General features: G+C 39.1%; 1 protein-coding gene across 4 annotated transcripts in view; it reads left to right on the top strand.

Moving 5' to 3' along the window:
* The window catches only part of ttc6 (tetratricopeptide repeat domain 6), a 62202-nt gene that overhangs the window by 24811 nt on the left and 16386 nt on the right, over positions 1-21005 (top strand). For all 4 annotated transcript variants that reach the window (XM_031891480.1, XM_031891481.1, XM_031891479.1 and 1 more), the window contains 15 exons: positions 1071-1175; positions 2649-2750; positions 5547-5627; positions 6628-6989; positions 7338-7815; positions 10914-11043; positions 11756-11931; positions 13113-13249; positions 14351-14520; positions 15510-15630; positions 16984-17134; positions 17769-17851; positions 18371-18447; positions 19485-19636; positions 20351-20485. In XM_031891480.1, the coding sequence (XP_031747340.1) occupies positions 1071-1175; positions 2649-2750; positions 5547-5627; positions 6628-6989; positions 7338-7815; positions 10914-11043; positions 11756-11931; positions 13113-13249; positions 14351-14520; positions 15510-15630; positions 16984-17134; positions 17769-17851; positions 18371-18447; positions 19485-19636; positions 20351-20485 (2460 nt within the window). The remainder of the gene's footprint in view (positions 1-1070; positions 1176-2648; positions 2751-5546; positions 5628-6627; positions 6990-7337; positions 7816-10913; positions 11044-11755; positions 11932-13112; positions 13250-14350; positions 14521-15509; positions 15631-16983; positions 17135-17768; positions 17852-18370; positions 18448-19484; positions 19637-20350; positions 20486-21005) is intronic.

The following is a 21005-nucleotide window of genomic DNA, read 5'->3' on the forward strand; positions in this document are numbered from 1 at the left end:
CTTGGTTCAGTCATCATACTTTTATTGCATTACCCACTTTATTTTTAAAACAGCTCAGGTTGGGAATGTGTAAGACAGCCTGAGCTTGGAATGGGTTGCAGGTAGCTAACAAGTGCAAATGTGGTCACACTAATATTAACATGATTGGGTGCATATATAGATGCAGTTCATTAAAGGTACTTATATTCAAACATGCTCCTGCATTTCAGCATAGTGCGAGTGCAACTATTGACACTGGGGAATCCTAGAGCTCCTGCCACACTGAACATAGTGGTAATTCCAGGGTTCCCACTGCAGGTTGTGCCAATAGACATTTCAACACTTGGGGGCTCATTTACTAAGACACGATTTCGAATCTGAATTGGAAAAATTCAGATTGGAAACGAACATTTTGCGACTTTTTCGGCGTCTTTACGATTTTTGCGTAAAAACGCGAGTTTTTCGGCGTGTTTACGATTTTTGCGTAAAAACGCGAGTTTTTCGGCGTCTTTACGATTTTTGCGTAAAAACGCGAGTTTTTCAGCGTCTTTACGATTTTTGCGTAAAAACGCGAGTTTTTCGTAGCCATTACGAAAGTTGCGCAAAGTCGCGATTTTTTCGTAGCGTTAACACTTGCGCGCAAAGTCTCGCCTTTTTAGTAGCGTTAAAACTTAAAAGGCGTGACGTTTCGCGCAAGTTTTAACGCTATGAAAAAATCGCGACTTTGCGCAACTTTCGTAATGGATACGAAAAACTCGCGTTTTTACGCAAAAATCGTAAAGACGCTGAAAAACTCGCGTTTTTACACAAAAATCATAAAGACGCCGAAAAACTCGCGTTTTTACGCAAAAATCGTAAAGACGCCGAAAAAAATCGCAAAATTACCGATCATTACGAAAAAAACGCAATCGGACGCATTCGGCCCGTTCGTGGGTTAGTAAATGTGCCCCATGGTCCTGGGTGAATGGCTGTATGGGAGCGATCTCACAGCAGGGCCCTACAGGGAGTTGTAGTCATATCTATTCAGCCTGTACAACTGAATTTTGAATTTTTTTGAAGAAATCTATCTTGTACTTATTTTTTATTTGCAGGCACAGCTGCACTCTGAAACCCAAAGGATGTTCTGGGCTCCAGCTCCCCCAAAATTTTCAGCACCACTGTCACTGATTCAAAACAAACTGTTTTCAAAGTATGAGGTAAATGATGAAAACCCACGAACATTGCTAATAGAGAAAATAAAACACCCATGTTTTATGAAGGTGGCACCACTGCAGTAACCCAAAGCAGCAATTTAGTGCTAATCTTGGGGAAAAAGGTTAGGGCATTGTTCCCCAAAACCTGAGGCCAGATTGACTTGTTAGGTGTGCTTTAAAATCAGGTGACAAACAAGTCAGGTGATTCTTACATAATGACAGCAGCCAATGCTGCATTAGCCACTGGTAAAATACACAAAATAACAAAACCAGGATTTTTAGGTAACTTTCAATTTACTCTACAGATTAATTGATTTAATAAGCCTTATACTCTTTGTGGCAGTTTTTTTGTGGTTCTGATACTAAAACCTATTTTCTTTTGAACTATAAAAATACTTAGTAGCTTGTTTATTCCACACATGAGCATGCAGTGCTGATATTGTCCACATGATGTCACCTGTGTTATATGCTTTAAAGAAAATCATTAATGTTTTAAGTCATTGGTCATTTGTAACAAGCAGGAATAAAACATAACATAATCAATGTACTTGTATAATAACATGTTTATTTTACTTTGAAATGTTCCGAGTTGTACAGCAAAACCATGTTAGGCTTCTTTATTTATGGTAAGATATTATAAATCCTGTAATCCTAATCTATGGCTACATGCTCCCAACTTAAAAACCTTCTTCAGAATTTAGTGGTCTTTATTATCCTGTTAAATATCCATTACAATATTCTATAATGAACACACAGGGGCACATTCATCATAAATGAATACAAAAAAAATCGTATTTTTTCTAAGTTTTAGAACTGTGCATATTTTCTGTGTTTTTTTCGTTAATTTCCGTGACTTCTTTGTACTTTGCGACAATTTGTGCGACAAAATCTTATTTGTCGCAACAAGTACGAAAGTTTTGGAATTCATTCAAGCTTCGGTATTGTGACTTTCCTTTGGCCAGGTTGGAGCTGCAGAGTGCCATTGAGTCCTATGGGAGGCTTCCAAAATCATGCATCAAAGTCAGAAAGGTTTTCGCTCCATTTATGATTGTTCGGATACGAAAACTTTCGAATTGTACCGCGATATTTTCATACAAACACAATGCAACTTTTCGCAAACTTAACGCATGTTAGAAATTTTCATATTTGATGCGAATTGTTGCACATCGTACTCGTAATTTGCACTTTAATGAATCTGCCCCACAGTGTCAAGATTGTTTGTTATACTTGGAGCTTATATATGCGTGAAATAATTAAAGCTTGTTTAGTATAGGTAAATGTTTTCACTGGCGTGGTACTCACCTCCTGACACCTAAATAAATTGATATCTAAAATGTGCTAGAGGCTGGTGTGTTTCATAAGCCATCATTCATTTGAAATATAGATGTATAGACCCATTGGAATCAACAGAAACTTTGTGAAGTTAATACAAAGCCATGTGTTCAAAACCTGATCAGCATGTTTCCTCTGTCTTAGAGCTGCGTGGAGGAGCTGCATAGAATGGAAGAGTTCTCCTCAGTGCAACAACAAAGGGAATCCTCAGTTTCTGATGATGAGCAAGAAGACAAAGATCACCGGGTATAATAATAACTCTGTATAACTAACTTATATACTATATCTTGGGAATATGGGAATATGAACTCTATCTGCAGGGAACCTTCTCTTTGGAGAGGATATGTTGGGAAATTATAGTATACTGGTTAAAGAAAACTGTAACTATTAAAGGGGAGCTCCAGCTTCCAAACTAACACAGAAACCCCTAATATACATATTAACCTTACCTGTTCCTTCAAAATGTATGAATAAATACCATTTTTATATGCTGAAATCCAGCTGCAAAACAGTTATTCTCTTTCAGCATCATTTGAAATCCTGGCAAGGAGAAAGGGACTAAAATATTCATGTTACAAATTGTAACATCCACAGCTTAAAGACAGTAGGCAGGAACTCTGTAACCTACAATGCATTGCATTGTGATATTCCTTTAATTTGAAGTCACATGTGCAGGGAATTGTGGGGTTTGGAGTACGCAGGCTGAAGGCAGGCTGAGGACAGCCAACTACTGTTACATTTGTTTTGAGTCTCAAAGTAGTCAGCTAGATCTGCAGAACAACAGGGGCCAGGCTGTTAGGTAACTGTTCCAAACCATATTACATAGTCTGCATATTTTTTAATTGATGTTTATTGCAAAGTTGCTTGAAATTACATTTACATTTCAAAAAGCTCAAGTTGTGTTTGAGATCCCCTTTAACAAATATATACACTGGCTACTCATCTTCTGATAACTTAATGGTGGTGGTAACTGTTCAGAAACACTGCTTAAACTGCCTGTGATTAGCTTATTTTAGCAGGTAACACACGCGCACACAGGTGAGAATCCATCTAGCTCTACTATAAGAACAAACATATTAACAATTACAATAAGCTTGTTTTACTAATTAATGTATTTACACCGCACAAATTGTATAGTATTTAGAAAACAAAACTTTCCATCTTCGTATACATTGCATACATTGTGTTTATATGCGTTTTTATAAATGCATAGTGAAAGAAAATGTAATTCTAAGCAACTTTCCATTATACATTAACATACCTCCCAACATTCGAAAAATGAAAAGAGGGACAAAAAGATTTGGCGTGCGCGCAGCGCGGCAATTTTTTTTGACCACGCCCCAATTACCACACCCTTTTAAAAAAAAAAAAAATACTCCTTTTATATAGATGAAATGGCGGGATCAGACGCAAATGTGCTATACCCTCATACTGTACTACCTAAGTTATACGTGAGTTATAACTATGTACCAGTTTTGCCCCCCCCCATACACAGGTGCCCCCCCACACATTAGCCCCGCCATACACAGGTGCCCCCCATACACAGTAGCCCCCCCATACACAGGTGCCCCCCCATACAGAGTATCCCCCCCCATACAGAGTATCCCCCCCATACAGAGTATCCCCCCCCATACACAGGTGCCCCCCATACAGAGTATCCCCCCCCATACACAGGTGCCCCCCCATACAGAGTATCCCCCCCATACACAGGTGCCCCCCATACAGAGTATCCCCCCCCATACACAGTAGCCCCCATACAGAGTAGCCCCCATACACAGGTGCCCCCCCATACAGAGTATCCCCCCCATACACAGGTGCCCCCCATACAGAGTATCCCCCCCATACACAGTAGCCCCCATACAGAGTAGCCCCCATACAGAGTATCCCCCCATACACAGGTGCCCCCCCATACAGAGTATCCCCCCATACACAGGTGCCCCCCATACAGAGTATCCCCCCCCCATACACAGTAGCCCCCATACAGAGTATCCCCCCCCATACACAGGTGCCCCCCCATACAGAGTATCCCCCCCATACAGAGTATCCCCCCCATACACAGGTGCCCCCCATACAGAGTATCCCCCCCATACACAGGTGCCCCCCATACAAAGTATCCCCCCCCATATACAGTAGCCCCCATACAGAGTAGCCCCCCCATACACATGTGCCCCCCATACAGAGTAGCCCCCCCCCATACACAGTAGCCCCCATACAGAGTAGCCCCCCCCCATACACATGTGCCCCCCATACAGAGTAGCCCCCCCCCATACACAGGTGCCCCCATACAGAGTAGCCCCCCCCCCCATACAGTGCCTCCATACAGTGCCTCCATACATGCTGCTGGCTGCACGTTACTCCTCCTCTTCAGCGTCTCCTCTATATGCGGCTCCTTGTTCGGCGGAGCCAGGCCTTTTATAAGGTTGCGCCCGTGCCTGCGTATGACGTCATACGCACGGGCGCAACCTTATAAAAGGCCTGGCTCCGCCGAAGGAGCTGCATATAGAGGAGACGCTGAAGAGGAGGAGTAACGTGCAGCCAGCGCGTCCCGCTGTTGGGATAGTTCCATGAATGTCCCGCATTACGGAAATGCGGGACATTTATGGAACTATCCGGGACAGCGGGACGCGCTGCCAAAACCGGGACTGTCCCGCAGAAAGCGGGACAGTTGGGCGGTATGCATTAATTACAAATGTTAAGTGGTTTTAAAGTTATTTGTAAATGCAATTGCTATTAAAAGCAGTATCTGTCTGGCTGCTTACATTCTCTGCACTGCTGGCTCAGGCTCCTAAAACAATGTTGCAAGTCAACTACAGATGTGGAGAATAACTGACTCCTGTGTTTAAAGAGGCAGACCCACAAAACAGAAAGGGATATACAAAAACTGAGTTGCAATTGCAAATACAAATGCACTTGACATTTGTGCCCACTAGGGCAGTAAGGCACGCAGCTAGCTCTTATGCCAGAAGGCAAATGCGTCCTATGTAACTGACTTAATTCTTTGTGCAACTACATTATATCTTTTGCTTGTTTTGGTATTTTCAGGACAGAGTATTGTTTTCAAGGGCCAATTCCTTACCGAACATCAGTGTCTCATTAGTCTTTACAGTCAGTGGATCATTGCAGGTATGTGTAAATCTTTGTGTCAAGCCATTCCTGTTCTTATTGGGAAAATTCACTGAAACCGATACCTAAATGTGAAAATGGGTTAGTATAGGCTCACTGTATGCTTGACTGCTGTCTCAGCAGCAGCATCTTTCAAGAATAGCAAACTGTGTTAAAAGTTGGTGCCATTACATTGATTCAGTTCAGTGACTGACAGAAGGTTGATTCTGCAGTTCAGCTGTTGGTGAACAGCCAGTGGGCTTCTCTGTCTAAAATATTAACTACGTGGCAAAGTGCACAGCCATAAAATGCTAGCTTTTTCCTGTGCTGTGTTGTTCCAATTAAGAGTAAGGTACAGCTTGACTTAAACACCATGTTGTTATGCTCAGTTTTGGATTCCAGCAGTGTCCCAAATGCGACCAGCATGCCTGGACTGGGATCCAAAATAGGTCCTGGCATTTGAATTACACAAAGGCCCAAACAGCCCCAACCAGGCCCAATAAATAGTCACTGTCTGTGGCATCTTACAGCAGCTCCTCTGGTATTTGCCAGAATCACCAGATTGCCAGTCTGGGGCTGGTGATCAGTGTCACTATGAACTCACCTGTATTCACACAGCAGATTCAATATTCTGTCCATTCCAAACAGACAGTAGATTTGCCTTTTGAGGCTTAGCTTTATCTAGGAATATATATACCAAGTAAAAAATCTTGCATGGCTTGCAACAAAGCAATAAGGCAATATTGAGGCACCTGAATCTACTGTTTGGAATGATCAGAACAATTCTGATTAATATCTCTGGTGGGTTTGAATGCACTGCATACATCAACCTCTAAAATTAGTATAGAATGGTCAGCAGCAAGAGGGAAGTAATAAAGTGAGAAAGTGGATGCTGTTGTATAGTTGTACAAAGAGAAGCAGAGACCAGGCACCAGCACACAAGCACATATTCTTTTCATATCCTACTAACAGTTTTTTTTTTAAAAAAAACAAATAATTTAAGAATTATGATTTTTTTCAGACTTCTCTTTCAACATCTGCACCAGATATATCTGACCACACAGAATCCACCTTTCACCTGGCATCTGATTTCAGGACAAGCATGAAAGAGCTGGAAATGTGGAGACATCAGTCTTTCATGCCGATAGCGGTTACCAAAGATGATCCAAAGCCCAGTTCCAATTTTGCTGTTAGTCATGGTGCTGATGTTGCCCTTGCTGGGCTTGTGCGCCTGGATGCCACAACAGCCCCTGAGGAAACACAGTTATCATATATTACTTCTCTCAAGAAAAAGCGATCAAGAAAAAAGAAGAAATTACTAGATAAAGTGAAGTTGCAATGTGTGTATGATGAGTTAAGCCAGCCCCCACAAGCTCTGGAAAGGTTAGTTACTGCAGCATTGCCTGTACTCGCATCAATGTGCTTTTATTGCAGGGAATGGTACAGGAATTTGAATACACCAAACGTTTAGTCACCCAATCAAATGTCATTTACTTGGCCCCATAAATGTAGATGTGTGTCCAGGCAGCTGCCATTTAAAAAAAAGAGTGCACTTATAAGCAATCGCATTTGATAAGAAAGTGAAAACAAATTGTCCAGAATTCCGGTCACACAAGGACTTTATGCATTTATCTGCTTAACAGTATGCGTGCACATTGCACCTGTCTATGACTATTTTTCCATATCAATGTGTCTAAAGAATACTTACTGTTGTGCCTCTCTCTCTCGTAGATCGGAATCTCTCACACTAATACCAGCCAGTCTTTCATACAGTTATAAAGAAAAGCGCTATTCACGGAGCTCCAGCCTTCCACCAAAGCTGGACTTTTCCTCATTTGTCAGAAAATATGGAGGGATACGTGATAAGCAAGTAGTTCGTGAATGGGTACGAGACATTTGGAACACATGGTTTGATGAAGTATTCCCACCGAGCCGAGCGTCATCTGATAATGAGCAAGAGCAGCCTTATAGTCTTAAGGAAATAACTGAGGGGGCAACTAAGGAAGGCATTCTCTGGCTGCAAGATTCCGTACAACCTGTTCTTATTGAGGACCCAGGAGCATCAGTGGAAGATCTTGAGGGTGAGATAGCTCGGCTGACTGTTCTCATAGATGAAAAAGAAAAGCCCTGCGCATTTCATTGTTGCAGAAGAGGTGCGCTGAACAGAAAGTTGGGAAAGCTAAGTTTGGCGATTCAAGATCTAAATCTGGTAAGAGAAGAACATGTTATTCCAGAAAAAATATGGTACCATATTTTCTTTTATGACCACCAAATTAAAAGGGCATGTCTTCAACATGTGAATAAAAGACCAGTGTTGACCTTCTTCCTTTTGTTTTAATAAATATCTTAGGTTTATACTATCTCTTATTAATCAGTGCAGAACAATTATGTTGAAATGACTTTCATTACATTAAAATGACCTGTTATAATCAAATATAAAGCAACCATACATTGTTCTTTTCAACAAAAGCCCAATTTTTTTTGCATTGCCTGGGATAAAGGGTGAGTGAGTAGGAGAATAGGGGAACCAATTAACATTTAGAACTGACATTTAGACTTTAGAAGACATTTAGACTTTAGACCTGCAACAACAGCTTGAAGACAACACTTTGGACATCTCTAATGTATCCACTGAGAATATCTAACACATGTTACAGAATAGAAAATGTCTTATTATTATTAGTAACATTTTATTTATACCAACATATTCTTCAGTGGTTTACAGAGATTATACATCATTTATATTGTTCCTTTGTGCTTTTATCTATGTTTGCCTATACAAGTATAGGACCCGTTATCCAGAATACTCGGGACCAAGGGTATTACGGATAAGGGGTCTTTCTGTAATTTGGATCTCCATACCTTAAGTCTACTAAAAATAATAATTAATTAAACCCAATAGGATTGTTTTGCATTCAGTAAGGATTATTTATATCTTATTTATATCTTAGTTGGGATCAATTACAAGGTACTGTTTTATTACTACAGAGAAAAAGGAAATCAGTTTTAAAATTCTAAATTATTTGATTAAAATGGAGTCTATGGGAGATGGGCTTTCCGTAATTTGGAGCTTTCTGGATAACGGATTTCCGGATAAGGGATCCCATACCTGTATATGTTTGTCAGGATTAATGGTTTCATGCAGTTTGTGAAATTGTCCTTTTCTTGCACCTCTGTCTGTCAAACATATAGTGCTGTTTTGGAATTATTCTAGTCCTCAGCCCAGCCAGAAGACCATTACTTTTGCTTGTATTCTTAGTTTTACATTCAACTATTCCTTCAGTATTGCTCCTCCTCTATCAGATATAAACACTTGACTTGTCCAATTAGAACATAATCTGTACTTTACTGCTCATTAAGGACCCAGAATAGTTGAAACACATTGCTCCCTAGATGGCCATTTAACATCCACTGTGCACAGAAAATCAATTATTACTAATTTTTCTCTAATTAATTCTAGTACAATAAAGAAAGAGCTATAATGGATGGAACCAATAACATGGTTCTTTATAGCCCCATCTATTGAGTAGCAGACTTTTTTTTTCATTTCTGAAAAAGACAGACATAGTATAGTAGTTTTCTCTTAGGTTTTATCTCTTTGATTATATGGACAGGATAAAAACAACCTTCTAAAATTAATAATGTAGAGCCTCTACACAGCAGAAAGTAGCCATGAGCATCTGAGAGCCTGGCAATACACTCACAAGAGGATTTCCAAAGTACATTTTAATAAGCACATTAGATTGGCTAAGTGTAGAGCAGTATATAGAGTATATCGAGAATATATATATATACTCTTACTCTTTCTCCTTCTCTCTTTCTCTAGATAGCAGATAAGCAACACTCCATTAGAACAAGATAATACCTAGGTGCCAGTGCAATTTCGTAGTAGACAAACTTGGTGGCAGTGACAGCACACACAAGAATTTTCACAAGGAGATAAAATATACGGTAATGTGAGGAATTCAGGTTTATATAGTCCAGCGTTTTATTTCCTAACTGGAACTTTCCTAACTGTCCCTGTGTAAAAGTTGGACTATATAAACCTGAATTCCTAACATTATATTTTATCTCCTTGTGAAAATTCCTGTGCGTGCTGTCATTGCCTCCAAGTTTATATATATATATATATATATATATATATATATATAACATAGTAGAGGGAGAGCACTCTCCACAAAGTTGTAAAATGCCTGGGTGCCGGGTAGGAAATTGGAAAATGTAGGAAACAGAAGACTCATCACTCACAGGACTTGATGAAAAAACAAAAGGGTTCTTTAATGTACAAAAATCAATGTTTTGGTCACATATTAGGACCTTTCTCAAGATATATATATAGTGTATGTATGTGGTCTAAATTAAAGATATACTGCACCCAAAAATAATTTTGCACAATAAAAGAAAATGCAGTTCTAAGAAATTTTCCAGTATACATAATACAATTTAATTTATAATCTAATATGATTTAAATTTTTTTTATATTCCTATTTTTCAGTGGCTGTGAAATCATTGTAAAAGTAGTAGGTCTACCAGCTTATATTATTGTAATCCTGTTTCTGATTCCTGAAACAATGTAGCAGGGGCAGCTAATTAACAGACTGTAAAAGAACTGAATTATGCTACCAGTCCCGGGTCAAGCCTTCCGGGCAGCCTAGGCAACCAAGCCGGCAACTTAGTCCCCAAGCCTCCCATCCATGCGATTGTGCAAATGAATGAGCACACGTATGCAACACAACTGGTGGGGAATGTAAAATTGTCAGTGGGCAGGGTGGGGGACAAGGGCCAGCACTGGGGTCAGGCAATGGAAGAGGTACTGGACTAGTACTACCCACTGTTGCGCCCTAGGCACGTGTCCCTTCTGCTTACCCCTAGTTCTGGCCTGACTGCAACATTGCTTTCAGGAGTCAGAACCAGAAAACAGAAACGGATAAAGAAACACTGATTTTGATTGCAGTCACATTGTGAAAATGTTAATGTCTGTATACTGGAAAGCTGAGTAGAAATACATTTTTTATGTGAGGAAATGAAACTCCTTCTTGTAAGTATTGTTGTAACCCTTGCATGTTTATTGACTGAGCGATTGCACTTTACCTTATGTTGCCCTGCAGTTGAGGTGCTCCTAAAGTTGTGATGATTGCATCCTATTGATTTACTAAATTCATTCACTCACAAGAACTTCAACATATTCAATACAGCAGTCATTAATGTGAGCCTGTGAGTTATTAATGTATTTAATAAAATAGTAATTAATGTAGGCCTGTGAATAACTAGAAATGTTGCCATCTCTCCTCATCTACCCTTTTGCAGGCTATAAATCTGGAGCCACAGTTACTGGATGCTTATTGGAACCGCCATTTAATTTTCTGTTTGCAAGGAAAGACAACGGCAGCATTGGAAGATCTGAATATGATTATAAAACTGAACAAATTGTACACAGGTAACATTTGTAATAATGTTTTGGGATCAGTGGCACCTGGCAGTTTGTGAAGGGCATTCCCTATCCATGTAGTTAGTCATGTAATTGCTTACAGATGGTCCCACAAGCAGTGAGCATAGAGATGTAAGAGATGATACATATATTACATATGTACAGCATGTAAGAGCTTCCTCTTAAACCCACCCTGCTTAAAAAGTAAAACTTGCATAAACTTCCCTTAGTAAATAAGGGAGTACATGGATAAGTGTGCTTATTATATATCTTGGGTACCTCTTTATATTATTAGGGATGTGATCTGTTGCTGTACTTTTGTACCTGACTAGACAAAGAAAAGAGTCCCAGGAATGATGTACAAGAAAATGCCAGTGTTGGACTGGGGTGCAAGGGAACCACCAGAAAAGCTGCCCACTCTCCTACAGTTTTTCCCTCTCTCTTTATTCAGTTTCTCTATTCTCAATTCTACTTTACAACAGTAAACACAGTAAAAACACTTTACAATATGTACAACATACATATTATCCTTCCCTCCATTTTTTCTTTTTGTTCTCATATAAATAATGGAGAATATTTATGGTATAGGGATACAGGGCAAATGGCTGGGTGAACAGGAGGGCCCACTGACACCTGGGCCCACCTGGAGTTTTTCTGGTTCTTGGATGCATATTCTCAGTATCTTAAAGCATCAGGTTGTATGGTTTTGTTAATTTTGTAGATGCTTACCTGTCCAAAGCAGAAATTTATAAGCAAGAGGGGGATTATACTATGTCCATTCTGAGCTACACGCAGGCTCTCAAATGCCGCCCTGATGATGATGAAATCTACTTCCGCCGAGCGCAGATGTACGAGGCCCAGGATGAATATAAAATTGCAATGGATGACTATGCAAAGGTACAAAGTTTTACAATAGTACAAATAGTGCATTTTAGCCATACATGAATATCAGATACTGTACTGATCTTAAAAGTATGTTAACACTAAATGGTTAAAATACTACTAGTTAAAGATATAGTACAATTAGTTAAAGGTAAACTAAAGGTGAAATCACTGGAAGGGGTGCCAATTTGTTTGGCACCTCTGAATGATTTTAATTGCTACCCTGCTAGGGTAAAAAAATGTACCAGCAGAGCTCTCAGCCACTATTTTCTATGTGGTTTCCAGGCATCCTCTGCTACATTTGAAGCTGGGTGCATGGGCAGTACTGAAATCTGTGCAGAAGTTCTGTATTGCATTTGTACTCACCCAAGGCAACTTAGGGAATGCCTGGGAAAGCAGAAGAATTTGGGGGACGTGTCAATCAGTAGAAAGTACCCAAAACCCTGAGCCCAGGTTAGGTAGTAGGCAACTAGAATCACTGGCAGTGCCTAATAGTATCGCACCCCAGTAATTTTTTGTAATTTTTTTTTCAACCTAGAATTACCTACCTTTGTCCCAGCATTCTCTCTGACCTGGTTCCTCAATTAGAAGTTAATTGTTTTTCTTTGCTTCCTTGTGCAGAGTGAAGCCCCGCCCCCACTTCCTGTTCAGGTCTCTCATAAAAAAAAAAACCCTGGCTCCTGCTGCCTCCAGGCATGCCCAGAAGGCTCTCGAGGTCGACTACAGGTAGTCGAATTGAAGAGAGAACTAAACAGGAAGAGGGGGCGGGACTTCACTCTGCACAAGGAAGCAAAGAAAAACGATTAACTTCTAACTGAGGAACCAGGTCAGAGAGAATGCTGGGACAAAGGTAGGTAATTCTGGAGACTGTTTAGAGTAATTTTACTGATAGAAAAAAAAGGTTTACTTATTCTTTAAAGACCATTTTGTATCTAGCTTTCATTTTTATTACGCCTTTAATTAAACATTTTGTAAGCACTCTGTTTAATCTTCAGTTGCTAGGGTGGAAAAGTGATGGGGCCTACCCAAGAAGAAGGTGGGATTTCAGGTAGATTTTGGTCTTTTCTGGATGTGGTCTAGGAAGTTTGGGGATCCCTGGCCTAAAGCATACTCATTTTCCATTTAGAAATGGTGGGAGCTATGCACATGGTACTGAATACCGTATGTGACAGTGATAATTCATCTCTTTCATGTAGTGCTTTCAACTCAGTCAAAGTCGTGTCGACGCCCTGCAAAAGCATGGAATGTATTGCTTTGAGAACTGCAACTGGAATATTGCTGTGCAAGATTTTACTGCGCTCATCAAACAGGATATCAATAATGTTGAGGCCAGGTAGGACATAAATTAGTTTGACCATTGGGCTCATGGATATGGTATGTTGTTGGGTAAAATTAATATGAAATATTCCCATGTATAAACGCTGGGGTGGGGTAGAAAACAAACCAAAGAAGCACATCACAGATTGCAGATGAGATATAAAATGGACATGGGTAACTAAAACCCTATTGAAATATATTGCTGTTATCTGCTTAGTATTCCAGAAAACTTGCTAAGCCACAACAGCACTGGGTGTATACTAAGGGAAGGAGGTATAAATAAAAGGCTACAGTGGTAGAGATGTTTCCTAACTGAATCTGGATACCAAAATGAAAAATCCAAACTGGCTGTGTCTTGTATTTACATTTATTAGCTGAATCAATGGATCCTACACAGTAACAACCGGTCCGATAATAAGAGAATGAATGTAGATCTCTATCTGTTATATAACCCGGGATTAAAGTAACAATGAATTGGCATGCAAGCATTTTTCTTTTAGAAATACATGCCCATTTTACATACAAACCAATTAGTATGAAGCAAATATTGTAACATTAGTAATTACAGATTTTATAAAGAAAAAATTACGGAAAAAGAGGCATGAATATCCTGTAATCAACAAATAGCTTTCTTTGTCTGATGTCTGCATGCAGAGCTGGTTATATGGTAGGGACAAGAGGGCATTTACTCTGAGCACCCAGCACTAGAGGTCCTCCTAGGACAAAAAAAAGCAAAAACTACAAACGATATATATACTGTGCAATGATGGATGCTTACAGTATAAAAACCAGAGATGTCCAACCTGCAGCCTTCCAGCTATTGAATAATAGTATCTGCCTATTGGTGGATCCTGTGAGTTATAGTTTGACAACAGCTGCAGTTTGGCCATTTCTGATTGTCATCATTTATTTTTAGTTCAGACTGGGGCTTTGGCCTTCCTTCCTGCTCTTGGGGCCCTTAATGCTTTACAGCCCCGTGTACAAGTAAGGGCTATTCGAGTGGGCACTGAAGAGCGATATCTTTGTATAAGTATCCCCCTGTTGTAAAATTAAATTGTACAAATAGATGCTGGGATGTTTTCTAGTATATAATACTTTATCTTTTTGCCCTGAGCAGAATTTTCCGTGGAAGGGCACACACCCAACTGGCCAATTATACAGAAGCAGCAGAGGATTTTTCAGCTGCCATTCATCTGAACCCCAGCAACTGGATGGCTTTCTATTACCGAGGGTGTTTGCTGCGTAAATGCCTTCCCTGGCAGGCTGTGCAGGATTTTAGCATCTCTGGTAATTGAGAATCACAGGCTTCTCTTTAATTTTGTATTATCTTTTAGTAATATCTATTGTATTATCTTTTAGTATGATGTAGACATTGATATTCTGAGACAATTAGTTGGTCATTTTTTATTTTTTGTAGTTTTTCATTAATTTTACTTTTTGTTTACCAGCTCTCCAGTTTGGAATTTTAGCAGCTATCTGGTTGCTAGAGTCTTGCTTAACTTAGCAACCAGGCAGCGGTGTGAATGAGACTGGAGTATGAATACATGAGGGACTAGATAGAAAGGTTAGGAATAAAACGTAAAAATAAAAATAAAATTGTAGCCTTACAGAGCAATCGTTTTTTTGGCTAGCGGGGTCAGTGACCCTCATTTGAGAGCTGGAAAAATGTAGACGAAGAAGGCAAATAATTAAAACACTATAACACATGAATAACAAAGACCAATTGCAAAGATGCTAGAAATAGCACATTCTCTAACATACTAAAAGTTATCTTAACAGGAACCACCCCTTTTAATCCAGTAACAGGCATACCTTCATCATGAAATTACCCATTACTAATATTATTTCATTTTATGCACAGCCTTTTATAATGGCCTGTATGTATTCCAGGATACTTATATCACAGCCTCTACATCCTCTCTAATAAAAAATGGCAGCAGCTTTGTCTTGTTTTGGGATTGTGACTCTGCATATGTACTTAAAATCATTGAGGCAGACTGATAAGCCCATACGTCAAGATCAGTAAACCTTGAGCTAAAAGGATCATTTATAGTTATAGCACTGGTGGCTGGGGGGTAGGGGGTAAGAATATTTTAGCAAATATTTAGAGCAAATAAAGCCATTAGCTGTATAAAAGCATAGAAAACAAATTCTTATGTGACAGCAAACAGCACACTATTTTGAAAGTGGATTATAAAATAAAGGTTGTTATGTGATTACACTCTTTGTTTAACATCTGACTGGAGGACATTTTTCTTGTTTGCATTCTGTTCCAGTGCTTCTCTGTGACAGCTCTGAAAACCTGAATGCATTCTTGTACCGTGGGATTCTGTATATAGACATGGGCTTATGGGCCGAGGCTATATGTGACTTTGAACGCGTTCTTGCTCTGGATAGGTATGCAACAAAAAAGAGCATAAATCCATTTGCCTTTCTGTGTTGGTCTGATGTATTATTTTACTTTACCAATCAGCTACCCTTTGCACTGACATATTCCTCCAATAAGTGTACATTTCTAGTGATTCAGCTTCCTGGCCAGTCGCCATACTTGTGTCTTCAATGACCTTTCTTAACTGTCATCTTCGCTATATGTTCGATATATGTGCCAGATACCAGCCTGCAAATCTTACCTACTCTTTTTGCCTCATCTTCCAAACGTACCCTCTTTTACATATCTAATACACAACACTTTACACTCCATAACCATCAGTGCTGCTATGAGACCCAAATGGGAGATGGAGATGTAAAGGGAAGAGGGTGATGTAGATATAAAGGTCGAAATCTTATAATTGATTTCCATATAAAATCATTATCCCTACCTGCCCACCTATTTTCCTGCCTATTCCTCTGCCCCATTTGCCCATTCCCCTACCTAGCCCGCCTATTTCCCAGCCTCCAAGTGACATCACTGTCCACCCCAACCTGGTGGCAACCCTAATTGATCCAGTAGACTCATCCTTTCCGGCTGTGAGTTTTTTTTTATACAAAAGAGATCGCAAAGACACATTTTAAAGGCACAAAACCACGAGTAAAGGACATGTAAAGCCAGTTTTGCATGAAATAAATCTCTACATTTTTCCCCCTGGGCTGGTGCTCCTGTCTGGAGAAAAAACTGACCCGTGGGAAAAACTGTCTGATCACTGCACTAGCATTTTTCTTAGCCTTTTCCTGGCATCCTAAGTGTCCCTAGTGAAGATTCTACTGGCCATGCTCAGTAGAGTTTACCCAGGAACCCAGCAGTTTTACCACTAACCAGTGCTGTTTTCTCTGAAAAGGAGCAGCAGCAAGAGGAAAAAATATGGCAATCTATTTCAGCATTCTACAGGTACTGTATATATGTTGCTATGTATTTTACTGCCACAATGTTAGGCACACCCCATTGAATTTAACTTAAATGTCCTTTAAAGTGTGGGTGTAAGGGAGCTACAACCACTTGGAAGTGTGGCCTGCTTTTCTGCAGAATAGCTGTGTATTTAACATGAAAAAGATTACCTTTCAAAAACATACACTTGAAAGAATATATCCTGTCTTTCATAGAGGAGAGTGAGCAAGTCTGTTCATTAGGTTCTTAGTAAAATCTCCTGTCTATCAATTTGTTTTTGTTATGGGCTTGTTCTTTATTCAGATTATCTTTCATTGCATGTATGTACAGGTTTGCTTTAACACGGCATCACATATACACTTTATGTGCTGTCAGCCTCATTTTTAACATTGCATTTCACATACATTCTGCCTCTTCCCATCCTGTAGGACTGTTGTCTTGGCGCACATGAACCTTGGATTGATCTCGCTACTGAATCGAAAAGATTATGCTCAAGCTATCCGGCACTTTACTGCTGCACTTAATGTTGATCCGGTTTATATAAAAGCCTATCTGTGTAGGGCTCAAGCCTTCCAACAGGTACATATCTGTTATTGCCTGAGTGCTCTGATTTTCTTTTTCATTTGTATTCCTTTAGTCCTTTATATATATATATATATATATATATATATATATATATATATATATATATATATATATATATATATATAGAGTATATATATATATATATATATATAGAGTATATATATATATATATATATATATATATATATATATATATATATATATATATATATATATATTCAGGTGCAGTAGAGGCCAGCACTCACAGGACTTCAAAATAACATCATCAGAAAAAATAAAGGTTTTACAAAAAGTATTTCAGCATGGTTTTTTATTGTCCCAATAAAAAACCATGCTGAAATACCTTTTGTAAAACCTTTATTTTTTCTGATGATGTTATTTTGAAGTCCTGTGAGTGCTGGCCTCTACTGCACCTGTATTTGTATTTTTTGCATTAGCACCCAGGCATTTATTCCTCTGTATGTGGTGTGCTACCTCTGCTGGGACTGTATATATATATTCATATATATATATATATATATATATATATATATCTTCATTTGTATATATACTGTATTTGTTTATGTGTGTCTGCTGTTACCATTTATAATGAGTTACTTTCATTGGTGCTTAATATTGTGTTCCCCAGATAAACGATTTGAACAACGCAATGAAAGATATAACACGGGCCATTCACTTGCACCCTGACTCGCCGCAGCCCTACCTCATTAGGTAAGTTGTTATAAACAGCACAGGCATGGGCAGTGGCACAGTGATACCAGACTATAATATGAGCTTATGCACTTGTCCATAATACACATTTACCTGGTGCTATATACTATATTAGCTTTATGAAAACAAATGGAGGCATTAATAATGACAGACATGCTCTGTAGATTGTAGTCACAGCTAACTAAGGGATAATATTATGTTATAATATTATAATGTACTTGTAGAGTATAATAATCTCAGATTTCTGTGCTCCGAAACGGTGCACAAGGACCTGTTTAGGCCCCCATGAAAACAATTCTGCCTGTGTTCAGCAGTGCTATATTCATAAGGAGCGGTTCTGAGGTAACCCAAGGTGCCCACCTCTCTGTGTCTTTAACATGATGTGCAAGTTAGGGAGATGCTGTGGGTGTATTCTACAGTGGGGCTCTGTAAAGATAACCTGCCCTATGGCAGGGGCAAATTACTCCTTATGGTTTCAAGATCCAACACACTGTGAATTTATTTTTTTATGTCCTGCAGGGGTCAGTATCTGTATGAAATGAAGAAATACAGCTTGGCCAGCTTCTGCATCAACTATGCTGCTGAGATGACTCAAGGTTAAAAATTACAAAACTGCATTTTGGTTAAGGAAACCCTCCCCTCATTTGTATGCATGCAGAACAAATTCTGATTTATTTCCATGGACTGAACCTCACCTACTGATTTTTAAAGCACAGCCTATTCAGATTTAACTTTCACACTCAGATTTAACTTTTCACCAATGCATGGTTTCCTGATCAGCATATTTAGAGCCAGGGAAGTAGAGAAAATAGTTTTGGTTGAGAAGACTCTCCCCTCATTGAAAGCTATATACTTAAATTGCCGTTGCTAAGAACTAGTCACGCTAATACAGTAGTAAAATATAATACCTAGTTGCTCTGTAGATTCATATCTAAGCAAGGTACATTGCGCTATATATAAATGGGATACATACCTTGAATGTGTGCTGCTTTCATTTGGAAACCTAACCTAAGTTGCATTCCTTTATGGCATTGCATGTACAGAGCTGCTGCCCTGACAATTAAACTACATTCACATAGCACACAGCAGTTGTAACTTGCTACTTCTTTTCCTTACTGGTCCTGCTTTTGGTGCCAATCCCTGGAATGAAAGTTATGAAAAACTTTTGATGATTTTATAATATACAATCTGGAAAATTCAAGCAATATGTAGATAAGAATAAAGTGTCCAATGCCATTCATAATAATGCTCATACATGTACAGTCCATGGGAATTGGTTATTAATTGCAGTTGTTTGGCAGCTAGAAAGCCTCAAAGAGTTTAGCTGTCAAAACTTAAGTGACCTTAACCTCAGATGGTTTGGTACAGTTCATGTTTCTTTATTGTATTTAAAGGGTATATTTATCAATGAGCATTCCACAATCTAACCGAAGGAAATTTTACAGCTCTCTGTTCACTTGTATAGGATTAATAAGAGCATAAACCATTGAGTTAATAGGAGTTAAACCATTGAAAATATGCTCCTAAAAGGCCTATACAGATGAAAATAGAGCTGTGAAGTTCCCTTCTGATCCCTATTTTAAATGAGCCCCTATTTGTTACTGACAACTTCACTATTTTGCCTGGTCTTCAGGTTCCTCGGCAGCTCAACAAGCTTTGGTCCAATCCTTCCGCCAGCAATATAGCAATGCCATTGAGTGCCTAGTATCTGCTATCCAAGCCAAACCAGCCCCAGCCTTGGTGATCCTACTGGGAAAAATACAAATGAAGGCCAATAACAGCAAGGTAAAGTACAAGTGTAGAATATTCAATATCAATGTTTTGTGTTGTAGCTCCAGATGTCTTTTGTACTGTGATTTGTAAGTGCCATCTATTATAGCCTGTGCTTCTCTTGCTATAGCTGTACATCCTATAGTGGGCTCTAGCAAAAACTATGCAAACAACCCATTCTTTTCATCCCATCCTAAATGCAGCCAAGAAGGGCCTTTCTGATAATATCCTGATATATCACATATTTTGCCACTGAGTGCATTCATGGAACATCCCACCTGTGTGCATATGCCTGCATATTTGGTTCAGAATAGCTATCTATCCATTAAAAATATAAAGGGTGGCTAAAGCAGCCCCAAATTGATTCTCTTTATTAATGTAAACCGATTTATAATATTAAGGCCTGTCTGAGCTTTGCATCCCCTTACAATAAGCTTTTCTTTCCTTTACAATAACAGGACACCTACATATTTAATGGTGGTTTAAGGTGGAATATCCCAGGTTAGGAAACATTTGTATTATGCTGCCTTTAAAACAGCAGATGACACCATAAAGGTGTCCATTGCTTATTACAACATTGTGTAGACTTTTACAGGCAAGAGAACAGTTGCCATTTATTTTCTCATCGATAACTGTTGGGGTGTCAGTATAAGTAAGATATCTGTTGAGAATTCCTTATTAGTGTTTTAAAGAGCAGATGTTTGCCTTCTTGTTTTCCTTATGTGACAGGATGCAGTGAAAACCTTCAGGGATGCCCTGGATATGTTTAAATCATCAAATGATCTAATTTTATCACCCTCAAACAAAGCAGAAATCCTTTTTAACTTGGGTCTGTGTTACATGGAACAGTTTGATTTCCAAAAGGTGAGCTCCTCAACTTCATATCTTGGCTACCAGGCTGGTAAGGGTGTAGTGCAGTGATCCCCAACCAGTGGCTTGTGAGCAACACGTTGTTCGCCAACCCTTTGGATGTTGCTTAAAGCAGGTGCTTATTTTTAAATTTCTTGTTAGGAGGCAAGTTTTGATTGCATAAAAACCCAGTGTAATTGCCAGACAGAGCCTTCTGTAGGCTCCAGTCACCATAGCGCCTATCAAATAGACCATTATAGCTCTCATTGGCACCACTTTTTTCATGCTTGTGTTGCTCTCCAAAGATCACAGGTATATAAAAGTTTGGGGATCACTGGTGTAGTGGTTCCATGTGGAATGGTCTGTATTCTAGTGTGGTGAATAAACAACAAATTCATAAGCTTCCGTAAATTTGTAAATTGGCTGTTATTTTTATGCTGTTACATTGCAGGAAAACATCCAGGCTGTTCCACAAGCACCAGCCTTGCACATTTGTTCTTTATCTTATATATCATATATCCTTGGAGTCCTGCAT

Source organism: Xenopus tropicalis, chromosome 8 (assembly GCF_000004195.4).
Source record: "Xenopus tropicalis strain Nigerian chromosome 8, UCB_Xtro_10.0, whole genome shotgun sequence".
NCBI classification, from domain to species: Eukaryota; Metazoa; Chordata; class Amphibia; order Anura; family Pipidae; genus Xenopus; species Xenopus tropicalis.